This window comes from Solea solea, chromosome 8, assembly GCF_958295425.1.
Source record: "Solea solea chromosome 8, fSolSol10.1, whole genome shotgun sequence".
NCBI classification, from domain to species: Eukaryota; Metazoa; Chordata; class Actinopteri; order Pleuronectiformes; family Soleidae; genus Solea; species Solea solea.
The window spans coordinates 11722810-11739582 of NC_081141.1; the positions used below are offsets into that span (position 1 = coordinate 11722810).

General features: G+C 39.3%; 1 protein-coding gene across 2 annotated transcripts in view; it reads right to left on the reverse strand.

Annotated features, from left to right (window-relative positions):
- Positions 1–4403: 4403 nt before the first annotated feature.
- nf2a (NF2, moesin-ezrin-radixin like (MERLIN) tumor suppressor a) overlaps positions 4404–16773 on the reverse strand; it is a 29775-nt gene continuing 17405 nt past the window's right edge. Inside the window, exons 12-16 of one of the 2 annotated variants that reach the window (XM_058635621.1) lie at positions 16496–16713; positions 13633–13738; positions 10586–10704; positions 9825–9984; positions 4404–5840 (exon numbers count right to left, since the gene is read on the reverse strand). In XM_058635621.1, coding sequence (XP_058491604.1) covers positions 5790–5840; positions 9825–9984; positions 10586–10704; positions 13633–13738; positions 16496–16713 — 654 coding nt within the window. In that variant the 3' untranslated portion in view covers positions 4404–5789. Of the gene's footprint in view, positions 5841–9824; positions 9985–10585; positions 10705–13632; positions 13739–16495; positions 16714–16773 lie in introns of those variants that run through there. The other variant, XR_009241108.1, reaches the window with a different exon arrangement.

Consider the following 16773-nt stretch of genomic DNA (forward strand, 5'->3'; position numbering starts at 1 on the left):
CAACAGCAAAACAAAAAAAACAGGAGAAACTATGGGAGGAGGATGCTACTCAAAATAAAGGGGTACAGGAAACCAAACTAAAAATACAAAATAAAAAAGCAGCAGTTAGCCACCGTGGACGAGTCCACTGGTTGCATGAAGAAATGAATTTGAATGTAAATCTGTGGGGAAACGAAGCAACTTCTCACTTCACAACATCAGTAAACATTTTACAGAGGAGTTAATGATCTCAATCGCGAGTTTAAATTCTTCCTCAGTAGAACATGATGTCAGTTTTGTAAATTATGTTCCCATTTACAGTAAAAAAAAATAAATAAAAGCATGACACATGTGAGTGGACACTAGCGTGATTGACAGCTGGTATCATACAATGCGAACCCGGCTGCAGGTGAAGCCTGTAAATATCCGTCATAGCACCAGTCAAATTGTGAAATTGCAGACTTCACAACAGTTTATATTGCAACAGAAGACTATGTCCATCTTTATATACAGTCTATAGTTATGAAGCTATATTAACTACTCTTAACTGTCTTTTTGTCAACCTCAACTATTGTGCTGTTTTGTTGTTTGCACTGTAATTCTTGTTTTCTATTGTTAATCTGCGCAGTATTGCCCTTTGACCAAGCCAAATTTCTCCCAAGGGAGACTAATATAATTATCTTGACCTTGGTCAAAATAAATACCTGATAATGGTTCAGTGCAGGAGTGTCAAACTCATTTTAGTTCAGCGGCCACAGCACAATTTGATCTCAGGTGGGCAGGACCAGTCAAATAACAGCATAATGACTTATTAACAAAAAGCACTCAAAATGTTTCCCTTTGTTCATCATTCACAAAGGCACAACACATTTAGCCACAGATATCTGGAACTATAAAGGCAACAGGATGAATTTGTGAACATTTCACATTATGATCAGAGTCTGATCATAAAGTGACATTTTCCCAAATTCATCCTGGGGGCCCACTGGTGGGCCGGTTCTGGCCCGCTGGCCGTAGCGTTGACACCCCTGGCTGAGTGGATCACCTACAGCGTAAACCAACCAACATTGAGTGTTAATAAATCATGGGATGCCAGTGATCAGTTCCTGATTTTGAAGTTGGATGTGTCGTATGTACATCAATCCTAACTGCAACCCCTCATATTTCCATTTTTAAGGCTGGTTTTGGCTCTTGACACAAAGACTGCACATCAAAGTGGAGTAACAGGGGATTCTTGACACTATCAGCACACCGTATCTTGAAGAGGTATTTCAATCCATGCAGGTGAACTCAAAGATAAGGTTCAAACAAAGTATCTAAAGACATGGCAGGAGTGCCTCATCTTTGTTATCCACTATTTTGCAGGACAGGTGGAACAAGAGAGAGAGAAAGAGAAAGAGAGGGAACAGGGTTACACAAAGGGCAATTTATATGGAGCAAACTCCCTCAGGGAAAATGCATGACTGTCATGGAGGACATACATCAGCAAGAGGAAGTGGTAAGGTGGGAAAAGAGTCTTCCCTCAGTCAAAAGAGTCAGTGAATACATGTTGAATGTGAAGTGAGAAAGAAAGTTGACTGAAGGGAGATACGGAGGGATAGAGTACTCTGTGTTTAACCAGCAAATCTGTCAAGATCACGTCTGGAATTTTAATTGATTAGTACAAAGATAAGGAATACCTGATGTGCTGGAGTAATCTTCAGACATCTCAGACAACAATGGACTCAATGGACTCTAACAAAAGATTGATTTAACTGTAGATGCTTTAACACATGATGTGAATAAATTGTACAAATTGGTCATTTTGATGCACCTTTACTATTCACATTAAGCGTGGTGCAGTTACACTGATAAAATATGGGCACCAGGGAAGAAAGAGCATTCCTGTTTGTTTGTATAAGCAGCCCCTACTTTGCTTCATTTATCTTAATGTTTTTCACGTTGTCAACATGTTGTAACCTTCTTCAGCAAAGCATTTTAAAACTTCGTCCTTGCTCCACAAACATAAAAGCTGCAATATTGTCCAGTAATATTTTGGTTGCTAATGTTTGGTTTGAAAAATATTATTAATGTGTAAATAAATTAGGCAAAAAATAAAGTTTTGCATTTTTCTCATAAAGAGACCTATATGACATTGTTTATTGTAATATATATATATATATATATGTATATATATATATATATATATATATATATACATATCCCTTGTTAAATTTGAAGTCTATTTAATTGATAAAGTGGATTCATTTGGCAATTATCTAGAAGCGGAAATTGAGAGCAAAATACAACTTTACTTGTCATGTGATGTGATGTGACCATATTGTTGCAGAGTGCTATGAAGGTATTTCTGTTGGCTTTTTTTTTAAGGGCAGGTATGGGTGGGAAGAGATTAGCACAGTGGGGTATATTTTAGGAAACAGATGATAAGCCCACAGGAATTAGAGAGCTCCACCATACCTGGTGCAGATAAAACACACAATGGATGGTTCAAGGCTGTGGAGCTCACAATGTCATATGAAGTCAAATACAGATAAGCACGTGAAAGGAAATGCCCAGGTGAAGGGTGGAAATAATTAGTTCCAGAAAGAAAGAAAAATCCATTTGGTTTTTTTGAATAGAAATTTAGATTTTTCTGCCGTTCTGTTTACATCTAAGGCCAACCTACTATCAGTTCCTCACAACTCTCTCTGTATTTATCGGTAAAGCAGTTGGATCTGGCGTCGCCCAGCATCATACCCACGCTGCACACATGAAGTGATTTGTTTTATGTCAAGAGAGAGAGAGGCAACCGCAATATTGCTCTACTAAAGCAACTTTGCTACTAACAGGTTGGAGAATGACTGAAAATGCAGCAGTTTGATGGGATAAATGTTTCTTCATGGGCAATCACTGTTCTGCTCTTTGTGGCTGAAATTAGCATTAGCAGTGGCAAGAAAGAAGGCTGATAAATGAAGCCTGTTGTCTAATATATTATACATTACGTCTTTAAGTGCTCAGTTATCTAAAAAGTAGAATACTATTAATTGTGGGTTTGAAGCAGCTTTCAGGCATTGGCCTCAATGTAATTTAACTTGGCCTTGTTTGAAAAATATGGTAGGCAATAATATTGCATAAAGTCATCTATCACATTATAAAAATTGTAACATTATAAGGTATAATGTTGGTGTACTGGTGTAAATGTAAAAAAGCGAATTCCCTCATTGCCATTTGATACACCAACTTGCTTTACATTTTAATTTTCAAGTGTTACGCCTGTTAGTACACAGCACTTTGTATTTTTCTGAAATCCTTTATCTTCTGTGTCTACTTTGTACCTGAATTATTTTAGTTATTTATTATATATTATTTATTAATTCAGGTTTGACTTTTCTGTAAGATACATGCTTGTAAGTACAGTGCGTAAGGTTTGGCGACATTTATTGTTGAAGTTGCGTGTTGGAGTTAAATATCCATCAGCTCACTCTTCCAAGTTTTCCAAGTGGAAAGGTTCCAGGTTCTAGATTATAATAATTAATTTTCAATTTCTGCAAAAAATATTTTTCACACATTAGACCTTTGAGTCATTTGGGTTCAAAGGATCCACTTCAATATATGTCACAAAGAGATTCACAATATTTGAATTGATGCTCACCATAGATAATGAAACAAAGGTCTTTTTCCTACCTATTATCTGTACGCTGTTCAATGTTCAAGCCTTTGGCAGTTGTTGTTCCATCCCCACCCTGCAATAAACCAACAACCTTTTCCAGTGTGCTGCAAGATGAGTGTGTTTGCGTACAGGTGTGACGCCAACTGTGATCCCTTGAGAACAGGGTAAATGACAAAAGCTGGGACTCCTCCCATCTCAGCACCTCTCCTCTGTTTCCAAGGACAGGGATGAGTGGGTGGCAGCGAAGAAAGGAATGTGTATCTGCCTGTTTGCCTGATGCCCCTGCAGACCCCCCACCCCCAGGGAGAGTTGGTTCCTGAAGACATACGTCTCTCTGTCACAACGTTGACAAGCCAAAGGTGGTCCATTTCCAGCTGAGCCAAGAGGTGACAGAGCTTTGATGAAGCCCCCAATGACCTCAGTCCTAGAGCTGTCAGTCACTGGGACCCGGAGCCATTGTAGTGACAGGAATCAAAGGGTTAATGCAGTGATATGTGCAGAACCCCGCATGCTCACTCAACCGTGAGCACACAGGCAGAAACAACAAAGACCTTGTCACTCAAACAAACAGCGCATGTGATCTGACACAAGACGGAGGGTGCTTACATAACACCTGATTCATTTCAAAGGTGTAATTGGATGTCTGTTTGGGTTGGGTGGAAAACGCTGTTGGCACAAGCAGTATCAAAGCTTACATTGGTTCAAATCTGCCAAAATGAACTAACATAGATTTATTCCCGTACATAAACTCCAACACACACAAAAATATCAAACCTCATTTCGTCTTTTTTTTTTATTTTACAAGCAAAGCACAAATATCAATATCACAACGTTAATCCAGAGATATATGTCCTATAAATTCACCACAGGTTTCATTTTAAATACTGCTTTCTATTTTTGTTCAATTCAGACAGGAAAAATGTTCTTCACATTATAATTCCCAAAAAAGATATTGCTTTCAAAGGAAAATAGTACAGCAATTCAATAAGACACTTGAAAGAGTGGTTGCTTTCAGAAAAAAAAAGATGATAGGTGTGACATAAGCTCACATCATAAAAATAAATCATAAAAAAAAAAAAAATCACAGCTCCTTCATCCAGTTTAGTTCCTAAGAGCAACGTGGTACAAAGGATCATCTCCTCACTATCAGGAGAGCACAGTGCACTAAGTCTCAAAGGACACATATATCAACTGCTGTAAGCAGCCAGAGATATGTAACATAACCTTGTCATGTGTACAAGGTGTAAACATAAGTCCTTACGCCTCCTGTAAAAGGCTTTATCTACACTTTACCAAATCCATCACAGCCCATCAACTCCCACTTTTATCAATAAATGACTGCATTTCCTTTGGAACATTCATTTTTTCATTAATTCATGTCACTAAAAAGAGAAAAAACAAGGCACCATGAAGTTACTAAGGAAAAAAAATAAAATATATATATATATATATATATATATATATATATATATATATATATAGTATATATATATATGATATAAATTGGCACTTTTGAATAAAATGGAAATAACACGTCTAAAATATACAGATACTGCACACTGCTGAACTGGGTCAGAGTATCAGCCTAATGATCACACATTGTCTTGTTCAACTTTTAACTTTGAGCAGTAAGTTTCTCTTCAAATTTCAAAACCATTGTGAACAGGCAAATGTAGGTCATCCCAGTAGGACATGATATGATAACGATCGCAAACTCCACCAATACCGTTTCATTAAGCCCACAGTGTAACAGGGGCCGTCCATATTCACTGCCTGTTCATTCCCTTTTTTGCATGGTCAACCTTCATTCTGACACTATTAAAACCCAAGGGCAATTCACTTCAACATGTTTAAGAGGAATGCTCTGTAGTTCACCCACTCGCTGTAAACACAGTTTTTGAGCAAAATCGGAGAATTATTACAATAGGCTTTTGCAGGAACTATACATGTACAGTCTTTTTGTGTTTACACATGAAGCCCATGGAGATTGCACAGATCAAGGTAGTGGTCATTTTTCCTCCATAGTGTTATTTTAATAGTGGTTTCCCAGAGGTGGGATATAAGGCCTTGTAGTGCAGTTAGTCACTTACTCTGACCAGGAATGTAGACGAGAGAGGTTGCTGTTGGCAGTTGTGTATCCCTGCCTTTAAAGGTAAGTAGTTTAAAGTTCCTCAAAGAAGGCGACTCTGGTCTTGGTGCTCTGCAGTGTTAGCTGTGGAGGAGATAACAACAGAGTTGATGAGTTTTTTTTTTTTCCAAAATACGTGGAAAACAAGAATATATGTATATGGTAATGGAGAAAGCACAAACAACATTTAAATCTCCCTTCTTCCCTATTCCGATGTGCAGTTTGAACTTAGCAGGTTGTCTTGATCATGTCTGCTGCAGTGTGATTGATATTTATGCTTCGTTTTTAATAGCTTTCTTGTCATGTGACCCACTGACCCATAACAAATGACACATTGTTTTTTTACCCTTATCAAAAGTCAAAGTGACAATTTGGAGAAAATGACTGGTGAGTCTTTAAATATGTGGCTGTGTTTACAGAGAAAACATAACCCCAAGGTTATTCTATTTGTAATAAATCTTTGATGGCATTTCAAGGCATGTGACACTGGTGATACACTGATCCAAATGTACATCAGCTGGAAGGAAAATGTACCTCATTCAAGGTTTCAAATTGCCCTGAGACACAAATAAATCTGGAGGATACTCAGACACCTCACTACTGCAGAGATAATCAGACAGAAAGAGAGTACAGGGCAGGCAGAGGATCAATATCAGTCAGAGGAAGTCAGTAAACTGTTTTTATCTCCGAGTTGGAATTAGCTGGTAACGGATTAATTTGGGACAGTGGCTGTGCTTTTACTCCATCAGCAAACCCAGCCCTTAGCTAATCTAATACAGCAGAACAGAGCAGGGCAAACTTTTAATGTCCTCAACATCTATAGACTAGAGGGAATCAAAGTGGTCGCCAAAGTAAATATTATACCAGGGATGAAGGAGGACATTACGGAGATTCAGGTTATTTTTGGTAAACGTGTACATGGGGAGGGGGCTTAAGCAAATCCAAAAGAAAAATGTGTGGGACTGGACAGACTTGCAATGTAATATTTACCGACTGACTTCTATTATCCCTGATGCAACCTGAATAACACAGGCTAATGTGTGTCCAACTCTCTAGCTTTCTGGTCCACACTATATCCATCGCCCATAATTTTAGATTCAATATCACAGGTATGACTATTTTAAAAAGAACAGTGAGCTATTTCCAGAAAAGAAATGTTTCTGCACACGTCTCTGACAGTGGACAGTTGATCTCCTTTGATTCCCACTTCACTGGTGTGTGAGAAAAAAGTAGAATTACTGCCCAGTGGTTATACAGTATACCTCCATTGCAGAAAAGGGCTGAACAATGAATAATTGTCAAATCTACATCACAGTTTGAAACAATTCTAATTAGCAAATTAAAAAGGCTGCAACTTACTTGTCCTAGTTTTGACTCTTACTTCCTATGCTAATTTTAAAAAAGCAAAGCATACTTGCTGGAAGCCATTCATATCTCAAAGTTCTCATCTCTGCACCGGAGTTAAAACTGGAGTTTTGATAGCATCACATGTGATAATGCTCCATCGCCTTTGAAATCTATTACATTGTGAATCCTGAATGGATCACAAATGTAGTATCTCACAAAAGAGTCATATTTACAAACAAATTGTTAATATAAAAATATTAGGTCACTGTGGCCTTGACTTTTGACCTTGAAAATCTTTGAGTTCCTGAGGTGTGAGATGAGAGAATGAGAGATCCTTTGACCATCAAATTCTTATCAGTACGCCTGTGTGTCCAAGTGAATGTTATAATAAGGATAGATACATATAAATACACTGAAAACATAATGCCTCACCAGCTCCAGAGATGACAATAAAAGGATGAGTGCTTCATGTGAAACTTAACTGTGTGGTTCTTTAACTCCAATGCAGTTGTGTTGTGATTCAGTTGTTGACAATGAACACTCCTGACAGGCCAAGTGCTAACAGAGCAGAACATGTGACCTGTTATAAGTGCAAAGGCACTGGGCCATGTTAAGGGGCTACTCATTAATCAACCAGAGGGTAGAGAGAGAATCTGGACAGAGGAAACTTCACTAGGTCCTCAAGCTTCTGGCTGAGAGATCGGTGCTTCATTACACATTCCCTCTGACCCTGTTCTCCCACTGTGTACCTCCCCAGTGTTGTTCCTCTGTGGGTGCCAGCAGTTCTTAGTACATCTCTGTGACTCAGCCTCCCTTAAAATCCTCATCCTTTGAATATTTTTTGGTCAACCCCTGCCTCTCTAGAAAACAAAAAAAAGTCACACCTTTTTGGGAGACTTATTTTCCTCACTCTGGATTTCTCCTCCCCTCTCCCTACATAAAGTGTGTGCCCCCCCCCCCCCACACACACACACACACACACACATCCTCTCACTAGAAGATGAATGTCATCTGCCTCTGGTTCAATTAAAACAACACTTTTTTACTTAGCCTGTTTTACCCCCTGAATGCCAGAAGTGCCCCCATCCTTCCAAATGACTAATCACCGCGCAAAAATCAATTAGTGCTCGTGCTACAAGCACATTTTACACTGTAGGAGAATAGTTTCTTTTGATGATTTTGCTGGAATTAGAGAAATACTGGTGTGGATAGATAAAGGAAAATGAGGCCAATCTGCCAGTTCATCAAAGGACAGTGGAAATAGAATCAGTAAACAATTTTCCCTGCTTTTTATCAATCCATTATGGACTGTGCCTAAAGCTAAAGGGCTCTTTTTTTGTGTAATTTCATATCATCACTACACAAGAATGCATGGAAAGAATGGAACATTCAGTAGTTGTATGCCTCAGCTGATCGATGCACTATTTTTTCTGCACACGTAACACACAAAACATGGTTTGTGAGGCCGCTGCCACCTTTATCTTTGACCACCCAAACAGTAAATATGTGAGCGTAAGCAAACGTTTGTACCTAATTGGAAAGGATCATCTCAAGGCTTTCTTAAGATGATGCATCCTGAGGTCATAGTGACCTTGACCATAGGCCACCAAATTGTAATCCGGTCATCCTTGACTCCAAGTGAACATTTGTACCAACATTTCCAGTGGGTGTTTCCCTTGCTGTGTTCTTGAAATATCACTGTCACAAGGCAAATTATCTGTGAAATGACAAAGACCTTGATCTGTCCATGTGAACTAAATTTGAAGAAATTCCTTTAAGGTGTTCTTTTGATATCATGTTCCTTTGAATGGCATGGATGCAAAACCCAAAAACGTAATGCCTTTGGGTTCTGGCTGTTGTCAGCTGCAGAGCCATAAAAACAATCATTTTGCTCTCAGTAGCACTTACGTGAATTACGACCACCCCTTTCCCAAGTAGGCTCCATCTATGAAGAAACTAATGGCTGAAAAATGAACCCTGGACCAAGTGGAGACTATTGCTATTGAGTGATGCGCCAAGAATCAATTCCCTCCCTTAAAATAATATGATAGTGAGACATGAGTGTTGTACATGAGAGGGCTATAAAAAATATTTTGTTTAATATTTAGACAGTAGTTTAAGACAAGAGAGCCGTTGAACAGATAAAAAGTAACTTCTTCATTTAACCAAAACACATTAAGAATAAGCAGCAGTGGTTACCACTCCCACTTAATTTCACATAATATCAAAGACCATGGTCTCATTCACAAATGATGGACACATTATTCAACGCTATAATATAAGAATTACTAATAGTTTGGATTGATTTATTTTACTTTTTTACTTTTATAAACTACAACTAAATTTCTCTCTCGATATGCAAAATCAGTTTAGCTGCTTGGCAAGTTATCAGTTGGTAATATCGACTACCACAGCAACCGCTGTGTTCTGTCAAATGTTAGGCTATTGTATCAATTTTCCAGTATCATTTTAAAGTGATAGTTCAGGTTTTGTGAAAAGTGGTGGTATTAGGAACTTACTCACAGTCAGCATCTTACATACAGCTGACTAAACTCTCTGCACAGAAGACAGGCAGCTACAACCTCAGTGAAAACTTTAGCAGGAATATTAGCGTACGTAAGAGTTGTTGATTGACAAAAGAAAATGCAGTTTTCTAACATTCAACATAAAATGGATGTGTGTTTATGCATCTGCCATGCAAGCAGCAAAGCTGGTCGCTACCTTTTTAAAGTTGCTGTGCTTGCTGGTCCCCTGCTCTGTGTTGTGGTTGTGAATGATGTCCAGAGGAGTCTCTCTCTCCTTCAGCTTCAGACTTTCAATCTCTGTCTTCAGCTCATTCAGCTGCTCCTGCAAGTGCTTGCTCTTCTCCATGTACTCAACTCTAAACAGAAAAATCGCAGGTTGGGAGATGGTTCAGTAGATATCTTTTGAGATGAATCACACTTTATCTTCGGGGTTGTCACACCAGAGCAATGTTTGTTTGTTTTTTACCAAATTTATCATCACTGCCTACATTGAAAGTTGCTTTTTCCATACTGTAAACCTCAAGCTGGTTCTATAATGTATGTACATCTGATTATGGCAAGAGGCACACAGTTTATAATAATTGTTGATAATTTGTACATTAGTTACAAACCCCCTGTATAATTACAGGGGGTTTGTAACTAATGTACAAATTATCAGGAGGACACTGAACACCCAGGTAATTAATTCAACTCCAAAGAAAAGGGTCATGCTCATCTTAGTTTCTTGTCTGCAATCACTGACACCATGAGTGAGATGAAATAAAATGCCTGAAAGCCGGCAGCAAGTTTTCCTTTAAGTAAAATGCTGTCCCCTACGTTGAGGGTAAATCAATAATCATGGCCTCTGATTATTAGCAAGTATATCACTATTGGAATAAGGCCACCATACATAACAAGAGAGTGCAAATGCAAACATAGCAAGTGCAAAATATCAGCAAGGCACGGTCGGACACTCACTTCTCTTTTTCGATCTCCATGGAGAGGCGTTTCATATCAGTATCTTTAAAGTCAAAGCTGAGGTTCTCCCTGCTGAAGCTCAGGTCACGAGGCATGCAGTCCGGCGGGAGTCCAGGAGACTAGACACGATGGACAGAGAGATTAGAAGCAAGGATGAGATACAGACAAACTTTCAAAAATAGAGTGGAAAATGGGACCGAATAAAAAACTTAAAACTGGGTCTGAAAAAAGGTTCTGAAACACCTAACCTCTGTCCCAATAGCCATCAAAAAATAGATTTGTCAGACAACAATCCACAGAGGCATAGATTCATTGCATTCAGTTGCAATTGTAGCCTGCTACTGCTAGCTTTTATAGACTTACCGAGCCTAGCTTTAACATGAGGAAAAGTAAAAGACAGAAATGAATGTGAGGAAGATAAAGAGAGAGAATAACAGTGTGTATATATACTGTATATAGGGGGGATGCAGAGTGTATGGGAGATACATATACATCTCTGGGGCATAAAGTAGATATAACAGTTAAAAAACAGGAAGAGAATAAAGATGACCACTGTGATTTGTCACAGACCATGAATTTATACTTATATGCTATCAGACACCTGCGCAATGTCTGACCACACGCCACCTGGATAAGACATATATTTATACACAATGTGAATCCAAGCTACACAGTGGGTACAGGCGATATAAACACGGTCTGGCAGAGCATGGAGTGCAATCACAGGCTGATGAGAATGTGAGTGGAGAATTTTGTGTGTATAAATGTGTTTGTGTAGTTTTCATTAAGAAGCTGATACGGGTAGATTGGTTTCCCAGTGGCAATCTGTCTTTTGTACATATACCCTGCACCATGTATTTACATATAAGCTTTTCATTCATAAGCTCAGAAGCGAGTAGTCCTCTATCTCAATATGCATCTGTGTGTGCATGCATGTGTGAGCAGATGAACATTTAGTGAGTGGGTTTTTAGCATGTTACGAGCTCTTGTGTAGGCAGCCTTATGTGATGCCTGTTCTTATGCAAGTAGCTTCTGTTCACTGTGCGGCTACAGTTGCATGTGTGTGTGTTTTCATGTGCAAGTAAGTGCCATTAGCTGTCAAGATAAAACTGTCAAACTAGTACAGCCATGACATATTTTCATACAAACAGCAGCAGTGCTCATTCTTCACTTTTTTTCAGTGAAATACTACAGTATGTACAGTTCTTCCCTATGGGCACAGAATTCATGGACCACATGACATTGTATCAAAAAAAGACATCCACTACACAGCCAAAAGTACAAAATAACAATGAAAAACCACCACACTCTGGTATGACTTTACTTTTATTTATTCATGAGTGAACAGTGAAGTAAACAACACTTTGGCCCATGGCTTCCTTAGGTACACTCAACTCAACTGGACAAGTGTTGACAGCTGAGCTAAATAACAGATCACATGACCAATCACAACATCAACATCATGTCAGGCACCAGCTTCCTCCCACAGTCCACAAACATGCAGAATGGGTACTCACTCTTAAAATTTCCCATAGGTGTGAGTGTGAGAGGGAATGGCTATTTGTTTGCCCAGCAATGGACTGGCAACCTCTTCACGGTGTACACTGCCTTTGCCTTATAACAGCTGGGATTGGCTCCAGCTCCCCATGCGACCCTCATGTGGAGGATAAAGCGGTGTATGATGGATAATAATAACAACAATAATAATAATACTAATAGAAAAAGATGCCCGGAATGAAGCACGCATAAGTAATGTCAGTAATGTAAATGGGAGTTTGACTGTGTATCGCAGTGAATGTTAAAACTAAGATTTTAAAATAAATATTACAATAATTGGGTGGCCAGTGTAAAGTGATAAAATTCTCATTTCTGACTTTGTCAGTCCACAGAAAAATGTGCTACTATCTACCTTACCTCATTTGAATGATTATAAAAGTCGCTAAGAGTTTATGTATTATATTATTCTCCACTAAACTGCAATATCTTCTGCTCTGAGAAGCTGGGGGCTGGAGAACCCGAACACACTCTCACACACATACTGGTCTACTCAGTTTAGGGGGAACCAAAGTCCACGCAGAATTGTCTAACATACATACACATACACAGGGCTCTTTCTTGTGCTCAGGGCCAAGTGGCACAAACTGCAGCACAAGTGTCGTTGCTAGTTTCCGTTACAGTACCTGTGGGTGTGTTGGTCTCAAAATGAGGTGAAGTCAGGTGCTTCAAAGTCATTGCTATCTTGAGGAAGCAGTAATCCACTGCACCATTTTGCAGTATTTTTATGTGTGTTTGAGCGGTGCATTAGATGTGCCATCATAGAGTACACGATCCACATACACTTTGCTTGTGTCACACACAGGGACACGCTTCAACGCTCCTCCTCCTCCTCCTCCGCATTTTGATTGTCAATGCATGAGTAAACTGTTAAACTGCTGATTCAGCCACAGATCGAAATACAAACAAGCAAAGTGTCTCACACAGTAGTGCGGACGTATTTCACATTGAAGATGTAAAATGTAAAATAACAATTATTTGAATCTTCACATCATGTGAGACTGTGCGATAACTTCTGATGCTTGTACTTAACTTCAAATGTGCCTTTGGTGCATTTCTTTAAAGTTCCTTTCAAGATTTCATTTTGCATTTATCCATCTCCTCAGCAGAGAATCATTCACTTCTCCAGTTTCTGCATTTGCCATTTACATAGCAATGCGCCAGGCACAAGTGCACCTGGCATTTAAAGGAAAAGCGAAACTCTGATTGACTTTATCGATGTTACACCCAAAACACACCTACACATAATTCAGACACTAAACACAGCCACTTTGTGCCTTGAGCAGTGATTTTGCATGCTCTTTAGATTGTCTAAATAGGGACCATACTGTGTAAAAGAGGAGAACATTTGCATTTACTTTACAAGGACTTTAAAAGAAACTACTTCAGTTTGTAAGCCACATTTTTATAAACTGATTTCCTGCCACAGACTTAATCCTTGTATATGACCAATGTGTGTTCTTCTGTGTGTTTTAAATATATGTGCCTCTTACCATATAGACAGCCTTGCTGGTGATCTCCAGCAGCTTGTGCTTTGCCCTGCGCTCCGCCTCCCTAGCTTCTTGCAGGTCCTGTTTCAGATGCTCAGCCTCCTTGGCCCTGAGGGACAAACAGACAAGACAGATGCAATCAATACTTTAATTCATCTCCCAGTCGCTCCAAGAATTATCTAGATCGAATTCAAAACGATCTTACATAATCGACCATGTTATTTCTGACTACATTATGCTACCATCGAGTCTGCACACTTTGTTTTAAGAATTGTAATATGGTGATAATTACACTTCTTTTGATTGTGTTCCTGAACACTCGGCAGTTTCTAGTTGATGTGGGGGCACTGTGTGCCTGGAGGGTTTGAGTGGACATAGTCATTTACATGTTGAGTGCCACAGGTTTAAATTTCACTGGTGCTGCAAAGTGCTCATCCTGAAATTGCATTTACCAGCAAGTGGATAATGGTGCCCATTTCATATGATTGCCTAATAAATTGCATAATAGGGGCAATGAAGTGATATTCTTAGTATCTGTGCATACTGTTATATTAAGAAAATTACTTCAGTTCTTTTCTACAGTGATCGCCACATATCAGCAGAAATGCTGATTGAGAATCAGTCACCAAGACATTATCCCCTTTTCCATGTGATCTTTAAAGAAATAATCAACTGCGTTTTTGATTTGAACTACTGCAGGAAGTGTAAAAAAAATAAAGTTTGTGTATGTGGATAAAGTTTTTGCCAGTAGTGGCAAAGTTAAATCTAAACAAACTCAACAAATTTGAAAAGTACGTACGCAAAGAAATCTTAGATTAATAAAACCGGGCGTACACTGAGTCCTGCGCACCTTTTCCTTATCCACCCATCAAACGTGAAACTGAGCGGAGGTGAATGAGTAACACACCACGCCCCTGTTACACCCACAAATTAATATACAAATGCCCTCTCTGAAGCCTTCTTCCTGAAGAACAATCGCAAATGCGGCAGCAAAAGAAAAGAAAAAGGAAAGTGTGCAATCAGCGCATCAATTTATGATGTATAAATTAAAAAAAATAGATTATTTTGGTTGTTTGTTTTTTTTGGAATTAGTGATAAACACGAAGGAATTGTCAGGGTCACAGCGGCTGCTCTCCTATTAATATTGATGCTTGAAAAAACTGTCTGAGCATTGATAGTTGATCCTGTACATGTATGTTTTTAGACATGACTTATCCATGTAAGCTGAATTTACAGATCATTTCAACAATCTATAAATTTGTCAATGTCACACGTCATCATCCAGTTACACACACATTACGCACACATCAATAAGCAGACAGCGCTCACTGAGTTACTCCATGTAATGATTCATTACCGCCACTGATTGTGTTGTGGAAGCTGGGGAGGAAGAAGATGCCAGTGTGCCGGTGTCTCAGGTGCGCCTGGAGTCTGCATTGCCTTTCTCTTCTGATGAAAGGCGCAGCGGTGGTGGAATAACTTTTTTGCAGTTATTTGTTATCATAAGGATTAAAATGGAATAAAGAAAATGTTCTAGTCAACGTTCAAGTCCCATTTTCTTATAACAAATTATTCCGTAAGTTTATTTCGGAGTGTTTAAAACATTGTAGACTGACGTGTGTTCATGTGTTCACGTCAGCAGCTGTGAGTTTTTACATCGCTGTGTTACATAAAGAAAAGATTCATCTGTGGAAAATTAATTTCAGTCATTAGCTTAAAGTAAGACTTAGAGTTCTCACGGCAACTCGAGAGTTTGCGCTGCGAGCCGCAAAGTTCCACGCCAAGTACAAGTACGTCTTTTTGTGGTTTATACATGAGGCCCCAGGTGATCATTTGTGCCAAATTTGAAAGGATTCTCTAGATTCAGTTTTCAGATAACACATTCACAAGGGAAAACTGTGAGGTCAGAGTGACCTTGAACTTCTTTGACCCTTTACCATCAAAGTTGTCAGTTCATCCTCAAGTTCAAATGAGAGTTTGTGCCAAAGTCTGTTGTAGCACTGTGAAGCTTCACTGTGTCAAATAAAACAAAACAGTTTGACAGGGACTCCTACCATCTATTGGTACTAGTGCTTACAATTATCCAACATAAATTAACTTATGCGCCCAAGATATAGGGGGAGGGTGGCAGAACAAAAGGTATCTCCCTGCTTTGTGCATCAGCAACTGCATGATTTCCTGCTTTAACAAGTTAGAGGTTCTTCTTCTTTGATCAGTTTAAATGTAGCTGTGTTTCATGTGTGACCAAAGCAAATCGACCGACCTCTGCACAGCTGAGCAAACTACTGTGTAGCTGCATGTTCATGCACCTTTAAAGGTACAGTGTGTTAAATTTAGCAACATTACTGGTGAAGTTGCATGTTGAATTTCCCTTCCAAGTGTGTTGGAGAACCTATGTATCCATCATTTAGCATCAAAACTCAAAAGATGTTTAATTTGTCCATTGTGGGCTACTGCAAAAACAAGTTGGTCCAAAATGGCAACCTCCATAGAGCTGACCCAGCCTCTGATATAAATACGATAGGCTCATTCTGGGTTAATGAAAAACAACAACTCATACAATTAGTTGACCATGCACTTATACAAAGTTAAGTATAATTATTTTACCTTCAATTTCTGCCAAATGAAAATTGTTTCACCAAGTTTACACACTGGACCTTTCAAATAAAACATTTCAGCAACCCCAAAAACATTGGGGATGCTTGAAGTTCTTTAGTAACTATGTTTTGATGCACCAGTAAGGCAGGATTTGGAGAGAAATAGCACATAGTGGCCAAAGATAAACAGTTGATCTCCACTGCAGCGTGCATTGCTGTTACTCTCCACATTCATTCACCCGGTCCTCCTTCCACTCCACGGTGCCCACCTCCTATCTGACTCCTCTGCCATTTTGAGAGCCAGCATCTCTGCCTCCAGCATCTTCTGCTCCATGAGCCGCCGCTCCTCCTGACCCCGAATGGCGGTCATTTTAATGCGCTGCATCTCTGTCTCGGCCTCAGCAGCTTTCTGGGCCAGCAGCTTGGCCTCCTCCTCTGCGATCTGTGCCTTCTCAGCCAGCAGGTCTGCCGTCTGTTCTGAACGCAGCTGGAGAATAGCAGATGGAGGGGAAGGGGAACGGTAAAAAAAAAAAAATAAGAAAGAAGA